General features: G+C 35.3%; 3 protein-coding genes across 4 annotated transcripts; 2 read left to right on the top strand and 1 right to left on the bottom strand.

The window, feature by feature from the left end:
• On the top strand, nt 5,406–12,045 carry LOC18588150 (F-box/LRR-repeat protein 15). 2 transcript variants are annotated; one of them, XM_018127612.1, is made up of 17 exons: nt 5,406–6,233; nt 6,319–6,532; nt 6,630–6,762; nt 7,210–7,309; nt 7,401–7,598; nt 7,683–7,953; nt 8,036–8,134; nt 8,237–8,325; nt 8,486–8,585; nt 8,680–8,850; nt 9,171–9,356; nt 9,447–9,607; nt 9,688–9,886; nt 10,198–10,664; nt 10,751–10,814; nt 11,433–11,519; nt 11,740–12,045. In XM_018127612.1, exons 1-17 carry the CDS (start codon nt 5,824–5,826, stop codon nt 11,818–11,820), a joined length of 3,030 nt encoding a protein of 1,009 aa, XP_017983101.1. In that variant the 5' UTR covers nt 5,406–5,823; the 3' UTR covers nt 11,821–12,045. The 2 variants fall into 2 exon arrangements, with proteins under 2 accessions (XP_017983101.1, XP_007012418.1); XM_007012356.2 differs by having other exon boundaries at nt 5,824–6,233; nt 9,171–9,323.
• On the bottom strand, nt 12,160–14,877 carry LOC18588151. The gene is made up of 7 exons (XM_007012357.2): nt 14,545–14,877; nt 14,314–14,353; nt 14,148–14,218; nt 13,727–13,821; nt 13,251–13,318; nt 12,641–12,751; nt 12,160–12,536 (listed from the first exon to the last, which is right to left on the bottom strand). The coding sequence occupies exons 1-7, from the start codon at nt 14,747–14,749 to the stop codon at nt 12,404–12,406; spliced, it is 723 nt and encodes a 240-aa protein (XP_007012419.1). The 5' UTR covers nt 14,750–14,877; the 3' UTR covers nt 12,160–12,403.
• LOC18588152 lies at nt 15,212–18,194 on the top strand. Its single transcript, XM_007012358.2, has 2 exons — nt 15,212–15,492; nt 17,342–18,194. Exons 1-2 carry the CDS (start codon nt 15,426–15,428, stop codon nt 17,941–17,943), a joined length of 669 nt encoding a protein of 222 aa, XP_007012420.1. The 5' UTR covers nt 15,212–15,425; the 3' UTR covers nt 17,944–18,194.

Below are 18,252 nucleotides of genomic sequence, written 5' to 3' on the forward strand. Positions count from 1 at the left end.
GAGCCAGGAGGACCATGCCAAAAATAATTTTGAGAACAAAAAAAAAAAAAAGGGAGGGGGTGTAAAAGGAAGGATATCAACGTCCTTGCTGATTTGTGGCTAAGAAGACGACAGAAATAAGGCGATCCAGCTTAGAGGAAAGCTACCCCTTAATAAGCTAGTGAGCAGGAACAGGAGGACGAAAGGAGCTCATTGTCGTATAAACTTATCCCTTGATTTCATAGGAAAGATATCATTATGGAATCCCACTACAATACAAGACAAATCTCTCTGATTGTATACATTGACAATGATAAGAGAGGTCATTGCATAGTAGCTTTTCTTTTTCTTTGTTTGGTTTGGCCAAGTGAAATGTCTCTTGAAATGTCCCACTATTCTTAATTTCTCCAATAAAACCCTGGTATCACTTTAAGGAAAATATCCCAAACTGTTTAATTTTGGAGGTTTCAATTTGTACAAAACCTTCAAATCACTCTAATCTAGTAATCCAACATCTCCCATCTTCATTTCAATATGTATTTATTTTGCTTTTCCCTTTAGTACCATTTAATCCAAAAGTACGTATATATACAATACATGTATACACGTGCATGTATACATGTTAAAAAGAAAGCATAATCGGATTGGGTTGAACAAGATTGTTATGGCCCCATACAAAAAACAAGAGCTCCACTTTGATAGTTAAACCCATCTAAAATATTTGGATGGGTTGAGCCCAATAATGAAAGCCTGATCAGAACCACGTAAAATGGGCTATGGGTTCTTGAAAAAGGGTAAAGATGAGTTTGCCGATGAAGTCCGGAGCTGGATTTACAAGGCTTCCTCCTTGTTAGTTTTATGTGCGGGTTTCACCACTGTACTGACCATTCAAATTTCAACAAAATCGACTGTCATGTGTTTTGGCTTCAGCAATGAGTCAAAATCATTACACTTTTGATTGCTACTGCCTGCTAGCATTACTTTTTCCATGCATTCCCTCATTCTTGGCAGTTGGCACCACCTGTAGGCTCTGGCCTTATGAAAAGAATAAAAAACATTAAAACTCATCATGTATAATGATGGAATAGGAATCGATTATGCATGTTCAAATATTTGTGATGCATCGAAATAGGGTGAGGCCCATTTGGTTGCTGCTGCTCATGATCTTCAGGTCCGTCTTGAACATCAGATTTTTCTTTTTTTATATAAGATTCATCCAGCTCCTTACTTATGAGTTGGGAAACAAAATATACAAGGCCATGATGTCAATTATGCATACTTTGACTAGACAACTTTTTCTTTAACCCCCCCAAAAAAAAAGAGATTTTCTCCATTTTAACATAAATATAATTTATTGATGATGTAATTTAAAAAAAAATCTTCAAACTAAGAAATTTTAAATAAATTATTATTTTCCTATTATGTTTAATCAAAATTCATATATTTTTATTTTAAATTACACCGACACTTATAATTAATGATTAATTAATTATTATTAATTAAAACATAATTTATTATTTTTTTATATTACATAATTACATCATTATGCTATATCATCATCCACTATGTCATATTATATCAGGTGATATAAAATGACAAGTGATAATTTGATTTTAAATAAAAATTTTTAAATAAAATATAAAAATTTAATTAAATATAATAAAAATAAAAAATATATTTAAACTATTTTAAATGATTCAGAATTTTCTTAAATTATTTTATCTCTTTATGGATCTAATTTCAATATATTTAGTTATAAATTTACAATCCTATTCCTCGCTGTATGATGTGTTTTGCACGTACTGGCTGGCATGGAGATAGCAACTGCCTAAGCGGTCGGCCATTTAGGGAGACCCAAGGGATCAAACATTGTCAAGGATCTTGAGAAACCGCCAGGATCTTTCCATATCTTTCCTTGACCCTTGATTCGAATCCTGGGACCCGCATGTTCCCACATCAGGAAGCCATTAAAAAATCAAATGTTTCCTAATAGGCCTATATAATAATCATGCTTAATTATCAAAGCTGGTTTAACACGTTAATTAACAAATTAATTAAAACAGCAAAACAAAAAAGGTGCTGTAATTCTTTTCCACTGTTCATACCATTAAAGAATGGCAAAGTTGGCGTGGGAACAAAGTTTACAAACAAAAAGTAAAGAAAAAGATATCTAAATGATGAAATTTTATAATTTTATTTACAAAGTTTTTGGATTTAAATTTTGAAATTAACGAATTAAAATATGATTACAACGTCTAACCACAAAGTGGCGAACTTAATTTTGATCCATTGAGTATGTGTTTCTAAAATGGGCGAGCTTAAACTTTGAAAACTATGATAAGCATGAGCTGGCTAAAGTGATGAGTTTAGGGAAGTACTGAGATTCTCTCTACTCATGCCAAGCGTGGAGCTTTGATGTTTATGTCTTTCGCTTTTGTCATTCCAAAGATAGAAGGAATCGGAAGGAATGGACTATATGCTGTGAGTTTAATGCAATGTCCATGCATTATTAATTACAGTGAACATCAAGACCAAACATGTTCATGAATGCATTAATTCCATGCACATTGACTAAAATAAAGTAAAAAATATGAAGTAAAAGTGAAAAATATAGTTTACTTTATCTCAAATACGAGGGGAGGTTCTAAAACCCAATTGATTTAAGTTCGAGCAATAATGAATCTAAAATCTTACATAAAAGGTAATTAAAGAGTAATTAGAAAAGTAATCATATTATATATAAATCAGGTTTTATACATATAATAATAAATAAATTAAAAATTGAAATGTGGTAACAGGTGATAATCGTCACATGATGTTAATATGGTATAATGATACGTCATAATGAATGATAATGTAGAATGATAATATAATAATGTGACATTTTTAATCTCCACGTCAATGTCACGTGGATATAAAATGACAAGTGGCATATGAACTAATGATAGTTAATAATCGTCAGTCATTAAAGTCTATTTAATTTAAAATAAAATTATAAGAACTTGATGAATGTAATAATAAATATTTAAATTTTATTAAATAACTTATAAAACTTTTAAAACTTTATGTCTATAAGTTATTTTTACCCTTAATTTTGAAATGTCTACATTTTTATTGTTTAGTTTGATTAGTTTTACCCTTGTGCTCATTTAGTTGTACAAGATTTGTGGAGGTTTATTCGTTTTGATTATAATCTTGTAATCTTTAACTATACATTATACATATTTATATATTAGATTAATTAGTATGTCCAAGCACATACTTACATGGTCCCATTAGGTGCATGTGTTTGATGCACGCTCTCTTTGGAATGGATCTAAATATTGTGACAAAATATATATTTATAAGATTCATGATTTTATAGTAATTTATGCTTAATTATATAGTAATTTATGTAAATAAAAGAATGTTAGCTAGTTTATTTTAAGTGAATGGGAAATGTTTTCACTTTTCAAAGCCATTATACTTTTATAGTAATTTATGCGTAATTATCATTACTAATAAATGATTTGACGGGGTTTGCACATTATCTGTTCACATTTTTTAAGTAGTGTACAGCACAAATATCTTGTATACTTTTTAACAGTAATAAAACCTCTTAGCTCGTTTTATTACGATAAAATACAAAGTTGAATTATAATTAAAGTTTCATGTTGCTATCAGTACTTGTTAAAAAGCCAAAGTAAATAATAATTGTAGTAATATGTAATCATAATTTATTTAAAACCATATTATATGAAATCATAATGCTTTCAAATCCACTCTAAACATAGGACACTTTGTCACGGCAATAATAATTTAGTTCATTATAAAAATTTCAGCCAAAACTAAAACATAATTATGTCAAATGTGTAATACATGCACACATGCATTCATATATAAATAAAGATATAATACTTTAAAAATTTATAAAATTATTTTAAAAAATTCAATAAGATCTTAATCATTCATTATATTCAATCAGGTATTTATATTTTTATTTTTTTCATATGTGCTTTTATGATTAACGGTTAACTATTTATCGTTAATTAAAATATTATTTATTATTTTATGCGTTTATGATGTTAATATAAAAAGTGAAAATATCACGTAATCATATTATCATAATACATCATTATGTCATGCATCATTTATTATAATATGTTAACATAACACGTCAGTAATAGATGATATAAAAATGATAAGCGAGGTTAGTTAGAAAATTTTATTTAATTTAAAATGAAAATAAAAAGATTTAGTTTAATATAACAAAAAAATGTTTATTTAAATATTGTATCATAAATAAATAATTTAATCTTTTTCTGGATGAAAAATGTTACTGCATAGTTTTAAGCTTCAATCAGGTACTTCCATCCCGGCAGCATAGGTCAGTTGAGTGGTCCCCCTATTTTTAGGACCACTTGTTCAGTTTCTTACAAACAGAAGACCAACGGGACCCACTTGACTAACCAGGTCCGTCGGATTCACGGAATCCAATCTTGGAACATTGGCAGTTTGCCACGTGTATGATTAGAATCCTCAGCAAGTTATGTTTTACTCCGCTAAAAAAAAGTACCCGAGTGTTTCTTAATGAAAAGGTACAATAATACTACTATGAAGTATCTGATCGGTAAAAAAAAAAAAAGGAAAGTTGGAGCAATTTTCGTGCCAGTAAATGGCGCAATCTAGTGCGCGGTAAATGCTTGAAACTGTTGAAGCGTGAGGGGCCAAACCCAAATAAATAAATAAAGGAAAAAAGGAAAATAAAACGATGATGGCAATGCTTAAACATAAAACGACAGCACCTCAGATATGATTCAGTCACATTCCAAGTCTCACTTAGGGTTCCTCCTTAGATTGAAAGTCTGGGGAGTCAACAAGCACTGAAGCAGCATCAAACTTTGGCTACTTACTTTCATCTTTAAATGCTAGGCCCATTGTTGCATTAAACTTTGTTAATCAGTAAATAAGTCAAAATGAATGAAGATTCAAAGCAAAGTATATTACTTTGCTAATTTTTATATTAATTATATGAGATTTATATATTCTGATTAGATTCCCATGGTAGGATTAAACTTTGTAATCGGAATAATATTGATTGAACATAAATGTCTAACTATCTTTAATTTGATTTGTAAGCAAAAATTGACCCAAAAGTTGTTTTGCACGTGTGATTCATCTTTCAAATCCACCCATGACTTTAGAAAAGTGCTTTTAGTCCATAACCAGTCTTCATAAAAAACACGAGTCTTTTTTTTTTTTTTTTTTTGCCATATTAAATTATTTTCATTTTTTAAAATATAAAATCTGTTAAACGGCGTCGTGCAGCCCTCGTAACGGAAAGGCCACCGAAAATTCCCCGTACAAAGAGGAAAAAAGGGGAGAAAAAAAAAAGGGCAAGAAGAAATAGAAAGAAAAGAAAAGTAAAGAAAGTTTTTTTTTTTCGGTTTTTTCAATAAAAGCACGAATTCTGAGATTATTTCACCCATTCGAGCCGGTCTCATTTTTTCAGGATTGTCCAAAAAAAAAAAGAGGTTCCCTTCACAACTATCAGCTCCTAAGATCCGATCAGATCCGGTCATGTCCTTCCCTCTTTGTCTCTAGAATCTACAATTTCTCTCTCTCTATTTGTGTATATGTATTTATCGATCGATTCTTCTCTGAATTTTCAAAAAAATTGAAGTTTCAAAATCCATTTTTTGCTTTTTGGAATTTTAGGGTTCCTGAAAGACCGGAGCTTTTGTTTTCTGCTTCATTAAATTTAGGGCCTTTTTTCTTGTTTTGGGGGAATGAGATGTGCAGGATCGTGAGCTAGGGTTTTTTCTTGCTTTCTTGGGAGGGGTTGGGTTCTTGACCTCCGGGTGCATGAGGATTTGGTGCTGTCTATGCTTTAGCGACGACGAGGAAGACGATAATCAACGGAAAGGAAGCATGAAGGAAGGGTTTTTGGAAAATGTAGACGACTTAGAGGGCAATATCGTAAATGACGACGATGACGACCGCGAGGAGGAAGAAGAAGCCACCGCCACCGCCGCCGCTCAATTAGCTTTAAACCTAAACAGGCAAAAACAAGGAGACGAGACGTTGCTGTTGTTTGAAGAGATGGTCACCGCCATGAGATGTGGTGGGAATTGGGACGGTGCCACGTGGCGCCCTTTGATTCGCTGCTCACGTCCTTCCGAGGGTGAGACTAGCGCCTCCGCCTCAATTGCCGTTGAAGGTTGTGACCACCACGATTCCCACCATAAGCGAGCCAAAGTCTACTCCGCTTCTCAGTGAGTCAACTGGACACCGTATAAACAAATTTAATTAAGAAATTTAATTTTGTGTGATTCTTATTCTGCAAAGTTTTCACTGTAGTGAGATGACTTCTTGCTCTTCAGCTGAGACGGATTTTAGTATTAATCAAGGCTCGTCGATTTTGCCTAATAATGGGATGTTTTATCACAATTTCATGTTGAATAATGGGGGTGACGGGCATCCTTTTGATGCTAATGGTGGGAACGATGAGGGTGGTTTGAGAACGGAGGATTTTGAAATTCGAATGGATCTGACAGATGACTTATTGCATATGGTTAGTAGTTTGAACTATTATCTTTTTATGTATAGTTTTTAAAATTTTGTATATTGTTTCATTTTATTGAACCTTTTGTTTGTTTTGCTATATTCAGGTGTTCTCATTCTTGGATCATCGTAATCTTTGCCATGCTGCTATGGTTTGTAGGCAGTGGCGAGCAGCTAGTGCTCATGAGGATTTTTGGAGGTGTTTGAATTTCGAATACCGGAATATTTCTCTTGAACAATGTGAGTTTCTTATTTGCATAATATCTCTGGGTAGTTCTTAATTTGGTTTAAAAAGTGTATTCTATATAAATAAATTTGCTGATAAAATTTAGATATTTGCTAGAGAGTTGTTGATGATCTATAAACGCTTAAAATAGGCAATTTCCTCTAAGTAAGTGAATTATATGAGCATGCAAATATGTGTACACTTGTCCTTTCATCTTTTATTTTAAGAACCGCTGGGATTGATGCTGTCTCCTGGACAGCAGAATACTCATGTCGCATGCTACAGATGATCAGAATTTAAATATGCCTTAGTACCATTTAGCTTTAATGCATGGAGTTAAATTGGTTGTTTTATTTTGATTCATTTGTTCATTTTATCAGTTTGTGGGAGACATTATGAGTCTATTGTTATAAATGAGATTGCATCCAAACTACTAAGACTTATGTGTTTTAATTTCACAGTTGAGGACATGTGTCAACGGTATCCAAATGCCACTGAAGTGAATCTCAGCGGTACTCCTAATATTCACCTGCTCGTTATGAAAGCTGTCTCTTCATTAAGGTACCCTTTTTATCATCATATTTTTTATTTTTTTTAATCAAATGAATACTTTGTGCCTGCAGTTAATTTATATAAATTTTCTAATTGGTAGAAATCTCGAGGCTTTAACATTGGCAAAAGGCCAACTAGGGGATGCCTTTTTCCATGCGTTGTCAGAATGTAGTATGTTGAGTAGTTTGGATGTGACTGATGCTATTCTTGGCAATGGTATTCAAGAGATACCTATTAACCATGAACGATTGCGTGATCTGAAAGTAACAAAATGCCGTGTGATGCGTATATCCATCAGGTGAAATAAAGACATACCTTCACTGTTAACTATATGTTGATGTCAATCTAGTCATTCTTTATACTGAAATCTGATCTTTTGCAGGTGCCCACAACTGAAAAACTTGTCTTTGAAACGTAGTAATATGGCACAGGCAGCTCTTAATTGTCCTCTTTTGCATCTGCTTGATATAAGCTCATGCCACAAACTTACAGATGCAGCAATTCGTTCAGCAGTGACCTCTTGTTCCCAATTAGAGTCTTTAGACATGTCAAATTGTTCTTGTGTTAGTGATGAAACACTACGTGAAATAGCTCTCACTTGTGCAAATCTTCATGTTCTGAATGCTTCATATTGTCCAAACATATCACTTGAGGTTAGTTCTTGGTTAATGTAGTTCTAATAACTGCCGCTTTTTTGGTTAAGGTGGAATATGATGCATTTGCTTTTCTTTGAAGTCTGTAAGACTGCCAATGTTAACAGTTCTAAAGCTCGACAACTGCGAGGGTATAACTTCGGCCTCAATGGCTGCAATAGCTCATAGTTATATGTTGGAGGTTTGAATCTCTTTTTCTCATTTATATTGTTGTTGCCTAGATTTCTTTGCAGTCTCTATTAAAAACTTCTAGCTGCCTGACTGATTTTGTTAGCTGTTGCAGGAGTTGGAGCTTGATAATTGCCACATGTTGACATTGGTGTCATTGGATCTTCCTCGCCTGCAGAAAATTCGACTGGTTCATTGTCGAAAGTATACTGCTATTTCATTTAGTTCACCTTTCCCTTTTCTTATGAAACCCAAAAAGATTGCTTTATTGCTTTTGGGCTGGAGTTCCTTTTTTTGTTTTTGGTGCCTTCCCTGTCTTTTTTTTTTTTTCATTTTGTAGTAATTTATAATTTCTGCACTGCAGATTTGCTGATTTGAATGTACAGTGTTTCATGCTATCATCTATAACGGTATCCAATTGTGCCGCACTGCATCGCATCAACATCAGTTCAAATTCACTTCAAGTATGTGTTTTGATTCACAATTTGATCTAAATTTGTCATTGTCTTGGTCATTGATAAGTTTCAAATTTGGAGTGTTGATTTCATGAGCATGCAGAAATTAGCGTTGCAGAAGCAGGAAAATTTGACAATGTTGGCACTGCAATGTCAATGTTTGCAAGAAGTAGACCTTACAGATTGTGCATCTTTGACAAATTCTGTTTGCAATATCTTTAGTGACGGTGGTGGTTGCCCTATGCTAAAATCTTTGGTTATGGATAACTGTGAGGTTTGTGAATAGTTTCTTTCTAGCTACCGAATTATTTGTCATGCGTGTGTATGGATAAAGGCGTTGCTAGTTGACATTCAAAGATTGGGTGGTAAAAGAGGCTTAAAATGATAAGAGATTTAAAATAGTAGCTTCTTCTGAGCTTTTTGGTCACTTCAAATGGCGCCATGTATTTGTCTGTCTGAACTTTGGTTTGATGTACCACCTTGGTTCCTGATGCTGCATTATTGAGGCATTGTTGTGTGTCATTGTAGTGACCTTTTTCTTTTCTTGGTTGTATTGTGCTTTCTGACAGAAGTTCTTGTTTTTACTTTGATCAGAGCTTGACAGCAGTGCAGCTCTCCAGTACATCTTTGGTCAGTCTTTCTCTGGTCGGTTGTCGTGCTATCACTACTCTGGATCTTGCATGTCCTTGTCTTGAGAAAATTTGTTTAGATGGTTGTGATCATCTGGAAAGAGCATCATTTTGTCCTGTAAGTTTAGAGGGACTCCAGACTTCCTGTGAGGTTAATTTGCTAATGTATTATTAACTATTTGATGCATGCAATTTCTTGCTCTTATAAAATATAAAACCTGAAGCGTTTCCCTCCTTCTAGGCTGCTCTTCGGTCACTTAATCTTGGAATATGCCCAAAATTGAACACACTGAGAATTGATGCTCCATACATGGTGTCACTTGAGTTGAAAGGATGTGGTGTCTTATCTGAAGCATCCATAAACTGTCCTCTATTGACATCTCTGGATGCTTCCTTTTGCAGGTTTGTTGCGATTGCTATCTTCTTTTTGTGATTCTTTACTCTGGTCAATAGCTGACACTTCTATTCAATTTTACATGCAGCCAACTTAAGGATGATTGCTTATCTGCAACAACGTCTTCCTGCCGTCTGATTGAGTCATTAATATTGATGTCATGCCCATCTATTGGTTCTGACGGTCTTTTCTCTTTGCGCTGGCTTCTGAATTTAACGACACTTGATTTATCATATACCTTTTTGACGAATTTGCAGCCAGTTTTTGTGTCTTGTTTGCAGCTGAAGGTAACTTTAAAATCCTGGATATGTAAGAATGATTATGCATATGTGGCATGCTAGTGTTACATATTCAGTTGGTTGTGTTGCACATTCATGATGAATTCATGAGTTTTGCATTGTTTGTACTCTTAGAGATTCTTTATTTTGATTTAAATGGTAAGACCATTGTGTTGCTTCTTATTCTACAATTAAGCAAGGTTTAGAAATTTTGCATGTTTGGTAAATTGTCTTGTTTAAGCTTTCAATGTTTCTAATACTCCATGTTTTCCTTATTTCCTGTTCTATTCTTTTGCTCACTTTTCCTTTCTTTCTTTAAGGTGTTAAAATTACAAGCATGCAAATATCTGGCTGACTCATCATTGGAGCCTCTTTACAAGGAATGTGCTTTGCAAGAACTCCAAGAATTGGACTTGTCATATGGTACCCTGTGTCAGTCTGCCATAGAGGAGCTTCTTGCTTATTGCACACATCTTACTCATGTGAGCTTGAACGGATGTATAAATATGCATGACCTGAATTGGGGTTCTACTGGTGGTCGACTTTTTGAGTCGCTCAGCACAGATAATGCATCTAGCATGTTTTCTCTTGAGGACATCAATGAGCCAGTTGAGCAAGCCAACCGTTTACTGCAGAACCTCAACTGTGTAGGTTGTCCAAATATTAGGAAGGTGCTTATCCCACCACCAGCACGCTGTTTCCATTTGTCATCTCTAAATCTTTCGTTGTCAGCCAATTTAAAGGAAGTTGATCTTGCTTGTTTCAATTTGTCCTTTCTTAATCTAAGGTAGGCATGCACAACTTTTTATTTTTGTCATTTGTTTCTCTTTTATGTTTTACTCTTCTAAATTTTTCTGGCTATATCTCATTCAGCAATTGTTGCTCTTTGGAAGTTTTGAAGCTTGAGTGTCCTAGACTGACTAGTCTCTTTCTTCAGGTATGCATTCTGAGTCTTTGAAACCACAGATATTTAATCTTTTAGGTCCATTTTTTTTTGCCCCTTTTTTTGAGTGATTTTCAATTGGGAGTGAATCCTTGAAATTGATTGGTTCTTACTACCTAGGCTTCTGTGATGGATTTGTTCTGTTGAAGACTCACATGCATAGATAGTTTTGATCTATTGAATCACATAGTCAATGGTGAAGAAGCTATATTCCCTGTATTTAGTTATGTTTTTAAGGAAGCAGTTAGTGAGTCATATGAAGCCTCCATTCTCTGATGGTTTAGTGATAGTTGAAGATAGGTTCTAAACTGACCTATCTCGCAATCATCATTGTCTGATGCAGTGTAGTCTATTGGGGAAATGCCTTTCTTTCTTTGACGGTAAAGTTATCTTTTTATTCTGACTATAGTGTCACTTCTTCTGCAGTGTATTTGGTTTTTTGCCCCACATCCTTTTTTGATTTCCTGTTTCCTACATGCCAAATCATTTGGATTTCATTTTGTCACACATAAGCATATACACATGAATCTCCGTCCTTGTAGTTAATGTATGGCCTAGAGTTTCTTATCTGATGCTGTTTTCTGTTTTCTTTTGCCTATTGGTCTTTTTAAGTCTTGCAACATCGGGGAAGAAGCAGTTGAAACCGCTATATCACAGTGTAGCATGCTGGAGACTCTGGATGTCCGCTTCTGTCCAAAGGTGAGAGCATCATTTTGTTATGCCCCCTTTTTTGCTCCCACCTTACGAAGTGTATAGCTTCTACTATATTAACCTGATAGGTTTAAAGTTTTCTTCTTTGCAATTGCTTATTATGTTCAAATTTTGTTCATTGTCTTTGCTACCTGAATCTCTAGCTTTTTTTTCTGAAAAAAGAAATTAATACAGTCCATTAATGCTAATATTATGTGGTGGCTGATAGATTTGCACAATGAGCATGGGGAGGCTAAGAGCAGTTTGTCAAAGTTTGAAGCGTATTTTTAGTAGCTTGTCTCCTGCATGATGTTGATGTGATCAAGAATTTTATTTCCGTTTGGAAGTGGATATTACTTCATATTAGTGGCAGCAACAACGGCTTGGTATTTTGTCATGATCAGCTCTCTTTTGTATGTAAATGGTCATCATATTTTCCCCGTGTCTGTTTCCGATACATAATATAAATCTCTATATATATATATAGGTAATGTAACAGTGTAATAAATTACTATCAATGTTCTTGTATTCACTATATTGGTGTTGGAGATATAGATGAAATCTGAAAATTTTACTTCCAAAATTTAGTACTAATAGATTTGGGTGATAAAAACAAATATTATGAAGCCAGTAAAATGAATGGCAGTCATGATCTTTAACTGTCTTTATTTTGGTTCTGATCCAATTTTGCCTGGGAACTATGCATTAAATGATTGTCATCTTCTATCGGTTTCGTTTAGTCATAACAAAAGCATGGGGATAAAAAAGAAGCAGATGGGACGGGATGTGGGTCCATGTCAGACGTTTACATTGTTGTGGTCGGAAATTTTATCCATGATACAAGCAGAGAACATCGGTTTACTCGCAGATTACAGAGCAGAGCATATATGGATTCATAGAAGTGATTCCAGTTGCTTAATTTCTGGGTCCAATTCTTCAGGCTTGACGTCATCCTCAGGGGCTCTATAGGCATCTGCAATTTCCTTCCCTTGATTTAACACATCGGAAGGAACTGTTTGAAGGAGGCTGTAATAGAAACAGCTTTGTAAGGAAATGAAGCTTACTTGTCTTAACGCAGATGATCCAAGCATGACGGTAATGATATATATATATCAACTGTAATGCAATACCTGTCCAGAGCATCGAGGGCAGTACCAATCTTTGCCTTCATTGATTTTACTGAGGCTTCTGGGTTGTTTCGTGATGCCTGTAGAAGTAAGGAATCCAGCTCTTCCAAGGCTCTAAGCAAAAGAACAAAAGTTGTTTTGTTTCAAAATTTAGTTTGACGGAGGTATTGCTAACTTGTACGTCGCAAGCGTAGCTTATTCTAACAGGGTTAGTCATGATTCTCCGTGAAAACATTTCAACATTTTCTCAAATGTCAGCACTTATAAGAAACGGTCAAAATTTGTAATGACAAAGCAACAGTTTAATATCGGTGCCCAGATGAACTCTCCTCCCATAATTGTACAAGCGGCATGGACCTTACCTATTCTCAATCGGCAGCAAGGAATTCTATGTCAGATACATAAACCATTGGAGACTAATCTCTAGACCTGCTACCCAAGTGATTTGCTTCGTAGAAGCTCCTGTAATATATAGCACATGGAGAATCCAGGATCGCAAGGCAAGCAGACCCATGGATGTACTTGAAACAAAATGGCCTTCGCCTACGGTTTTTGCTCTTATAAATTGAACAGAATACTTTAAAACATTCATCTAGTGCTTAATTAGGGTCACCTGAGACATTGATCAACGTCATTGAAAGCATTTTCACCATTGCCAGCATCAGAAGCATATTGTGCGACCTGAAGTTCCGAAGAAAATTTCCAAACCTCAGCAACTCATGTATACCAAAACCGCCATAAAGCAAAGTGGAATGAGAATGTATATGGTAACATGGCCTCTAATAAGACCCTAGTGTGACAACATGCAATAACATCATTCTTTTTCCTCCCTCTCTTTCTCCGGGGCAAAGCCAGACATCATTTGTTCAAAACTAGTGAAGAGCAGGTAGAGCCGTTAGGCTAATGAACAAAACTTCCTGGTCAAGTTGATAGTTTCATAAAATGTAAATTCCTCTCTTTCTGGAAACTTAATAGTTCTTTGGCTTCAACTTAGAATTGAGTTGAGGATATGCCAATAACTAGTGGCAACTAAATAACATAACACAGAAATGAGAAGATCACACGACTAACTAGAAAACCTCGACTTACAGCTCGAATATTTATACGTAGAGATGCAGCCGGACCAGAACGTAGTAGGAATCTGCAGATGGCATATTCTGGTTTATCAACTTCCAGAGTTTTCTCTGCAGTGGTCAGAAATTCAGAACATGCTTCATAACAATGAACCAAAACATACTTTTAAAAAGGATAGGGACTAAAACGGGAAGTGGAGGATTCGTTTAGCAGGATGACAAAGGCATGGAACTCAAGCATAAAACACAGAAATGAAAAATCCGACTTCTGTCCATTATCTCATTAAACATGAAACAAAATCATTCCTTCAGCGAAAGAACTAGCATGTAACAGGAATTGGGTTTAATGATGAGATTCACTTACACAATCAACATCTAATTAGAATTTAATCCACAAATAATAACAATAATAATGAGATAAGATAGAAAAAGGTTACCTAGGTCTTTAATCTGGAACTGAGTCAATATAACAGCAGGCACATAGACCTCAAGTGGATCAAGCTTTTTCCTGTTAAATATACATTATATCATTTATAATTACCCCTGACACAAAAAGAAAAATCATGTACAATACAGACATTCACCCAGGAAATTACTGATTACCTTTTCACGTATTTATCCAAAAAGCTACCCGCAATGGCATCTGCAGTATTAAAAGCAATAGGCCATGACTTAGCTTTGAAGCAACTCTCAAAACTGACAGTATCATAATTGATTGAAAAACAATGAAAGGCAAAAAGAAAAAGCTTGAATATAGCAACAACACTTTCCCCTTTTTTATTTGGCAGTGAAATGATAGTACGAATTGTATAACTAAGGTGAAACCAAGCGTACAGTTGGGTACAAGGAGCAAGTGAGAGAAAAGCAGAGAGATTGAAACCAGTCGCCGGCTCTCCCGCCATTTCGGTGGAGACACTGCGCACCTCACTCCAGAGAATCGCTTGGGTTTAGCAGTGAAGTTGGGGGCGGAAGAGCGAGGAGAGGACGACGAAAGGAAAGGGTAGGCACTAACGTGCGCGTAGGAGTTAACTGTGGCCATTCCGACGCAACAAACATCGGTGGATTTTGTCCCCAGAGGAAAACTGGAACGGTCTTATCCGTTAGTTTATGCCTTTCACCACGATAAGAGGGACGTTGTCCGAAATCACAAAATTAACCTTTGTAAAGATTTTGTTAAATATTGGTTGCCACATCTTCTTAAACCCTTGGTTTACGTCTTCTAATTGCATTAAAATATTAATTAAGATTGTAATTAGAGCTAAGTCATAATTGAGTGCGTGGGACTACAATAAAATAATGTAGGAACAAGGAGCCAAATTGGTTGTTTTTTAAAAAAGTTGCCTTCCTCACATGCATTTTCAAACCACTTCAGGATTTAATTATGATTCTTCTTATATTAAATTAACTTAATAATTAAACAGGAGCAAAAAAAAATCCCCATTTCCTCGAAAAACCACCAAAAAAAAAAATAATGCTAGTAGCGCATTTTTTGGTTGCAAGAAAGAACCGGGTCGAACCCGAGAACCCGGACGGTGGCATGTCGGCAAATTATGACCAAATGAGTAGCAATAGATGTAAAGCAACCGAAACGAAGTGGACATTTTACTGACTATTCCATCTGTTCCATCTCTCCCATCTCCCTTTCTTTCTTCTGTCTCAAATCTCCTGAGTTTACTCTTCAAAGTTCAAAGCAACAGGGAAAAAGGAAATCAACAATGGCAATGATTTTATGGCTTCTTTTGCCTCCTTTTCTTTTCCTCTCTGTTTCTGCTAATACTCAAAGTAAGTGTCCCTCCTATCTTCTTTCTCTTATCCAGCGTTAGCTATTGTTTCCCTAGAAAAAAAGGGGTTTTGTTTCTTAACTTTTTTTATATGGTGAAACAAAATGACTTTGCACAATGTATGTCTGTTTTGGGTTTGGAAATGAATCGTTGGTTCTAGTAAGTGATTGATCTGCTTCATAACTATAAAAATCTTGTTTCTTATCTATTTTTATTTCTGGGCTTCTTTCATATTTCCAAATGCAGCTGTGTGTTTGTAAGTTGGTTAACATATAATTGATCTGAATCTCAGGCATTGCAGTTTTAAACTTTTGATGGTTGTCCATTTTGATTTGACCTAAGTTTTGTTTAAAGCAGGTGGTTTCTTTTTTTTTTTTGTTGCTGGATCTCGTGTTTAAAGCGGTGTCTTTTAGTTGGTTGACTTATTTTGGCGTTATTTCCCTTCTTAGTGCTCTATTTAGCTTGTATAAAGGAGGACAAGGGAAAGAAATTTTACTTTTGGATCTATCATTTCCATGTATTTTGATTGGTGGATTGGGTCTCCATTTCCAGAAACCGTATCAAGAAATGTTCCTTTGAATTTGCCACTTGAAGACAGTTTTTGATTGTCATCTTGCTTGAGAATCATATTGGGGGGTGGGGGTGGGAGAAGTTTTTTTCATTTAGTTTGATGTCCTTCCATCGTTCCTAAAATAGATCTTCTTTAGGACTCTGGCTGGAAGAAAGTGATCATAAACTCGTAGCTTTTTGCAATTCTATTGTTTCACATCAGAGAACATACTGGTTGCTGTGGGTATATGTTTGTGTTTAAACGAGTCTGGTCTAGAATTGTCCATTATAGATGGTTAAATTGCCTAATACTATTCCACATAGGAGTTAGGGCATGTGTAAGTAGCTAAATCTGAATATATAGTGAATGAAGAACTCGTTATGCCAGTGTCATTTACGAAGACAAAGTTGTAGCCATGATATAAACCCAGATGAAAATCTTTGATCATGAGATGCATCATGATTATGCGTGAAAAGGAATGCACATCGCTTGTAGAAGAGAGGAGGGAATTGTCCAAGTGAGCACGGAATGTGCTGAAACTAAGCAATGCACCAAGAAGAGAAAAGCTTCGTTTCCAAACTTTCGCCGTTTATCCATATCTATGAGGCATGATAAAATGTCTTCAACTTCATAATGGGAAGTTAAACATGTTTGAAGCCCTTCATATTGCATTTGATCCCTCCCTTCTGAATACCCTAAGAGACAGCATGACTTTACACCTGATTGCACCTGCTGTTCTAGTTACCCGTCTCTAGCCATCATCATACTGCAAAATTTTAGCTAACAAATCAGTGAGGATATAGAACTTAAAGCCATCCTCAGCATTCAGTCCAAGGGGTGCCACATCCTTCTAATGTCACTTTTTCCATGTATCATCCCATGAAGAGAGCATGTGATATTCTGACTGGTCTGAGTAGAACTCTTCTGTTTTTTTTTTTTTTTAACTTTTTGTAGTTTGTTTGGTATTGATTCCTTCATGCTGGTATTAGTCACATAATTTCTCCTCTGCTTCAAGCAATTGCTTTTGTCATGTTTATTGCTACATTTTTTTTTTCTTATGGAACAAAAACTAATTATTATCAGTACCCATATATCCATAGTGTATAACTAGCTGAGTATATGAAATGGATTACTCAAAGGCATGTAAAGCATGTGGTTTTTCAATCTGTTTCATACTCTAGTATAGTCATCTTTTTAAGGTTCAAATTGTTCTGTACATGTGTTTGTGGCAGTCATTTTTCTTGAGCCCTAACAACATTCATCTTTTCTTTATTTGTGACATTATGAACACAAACTGTAGCCAAAGTAACTGACAACCCTGCGGATGAGTTGGTGGCTGCGCTTAATGCCAATAGAACAGCACACAAGTCTTCATCTCTCACTGACAACCCAGGCCTTGCCTGCATTGCTTTGCAATATATAAAAGCATACCAAGGTGATTGTGATGCTGTAGGAGGGCCTGATGCCAAGAAGCCTGCTGATTCTGAATTTGCTGAAACTTTTGCCCCAAACTGTGGTGTTGATGCCTCAACCCTCTCTCCAATCACTAGCCGTTTACTTGGATGCCAGTCCAAATATGTCCAGCCTCCCGAAGCATTCTCAATGTTGATGAAAAACGAGAAAAGTTTGGAAATTCTCTACAATAAGAACCACACAGAAGTTGGGGCTGCTGTGACTGGCACAGATGGTGGGGCTCCCTTTTTCTGGTGTGTGCTGTTCAGCAGTGGTAAGCTTAACAATAGCTTTGTTCTAGAAGGAGGTGTGGCTAAAATTTCAAGACCTGGATGCTTTAGTGGTGCTAATGACAAATGCAGCGGTGCTGATGATTCATCTCGACCGGGTCATGTGTGGCTGTATGTTCTTACAGCTTTCATTGCTGTGGGATATGCCTTCGGGTTATAATCATATCCCTTAGAATATGAACTGTTTTCCTCTTGATTGTTGATTCTGAGGCACCCCATTGCCTTGAATAGCTTGGCCTCTGTAGGTGTTTTTTTTTTTTGGTTATATCATCATAATTTTATTGATTACTTTTTTCACTTTGAGGGAGTACACACTTTATGCCATTGATTCCCCCAGTTTCATGTGTAAAATTTCAAATGATTGAACCTACTCAATTATTATTATTATTATTATTATTGTTATTTTGTTTACTTGGAATGGTACTATGTTGTTTATCATGACTTGTGAAACTATCATACACAAAGATGT

This window comes from Theobroma cacao, chromosome 9, assembly GCF_000208745.1.
Source record: "Theobroma cacao cultivar B97-61/B2 chromosome 9, Criollo_cocoa_genome_V2, whole genome shotgun sequence".
Classification (NCBI taxonomy): Eukaryota; Viridiplantae; Streptophyta; class Magnoliopsida; order Malvales; family Malvaceae; genus Theobroma; species Theobroma cacao.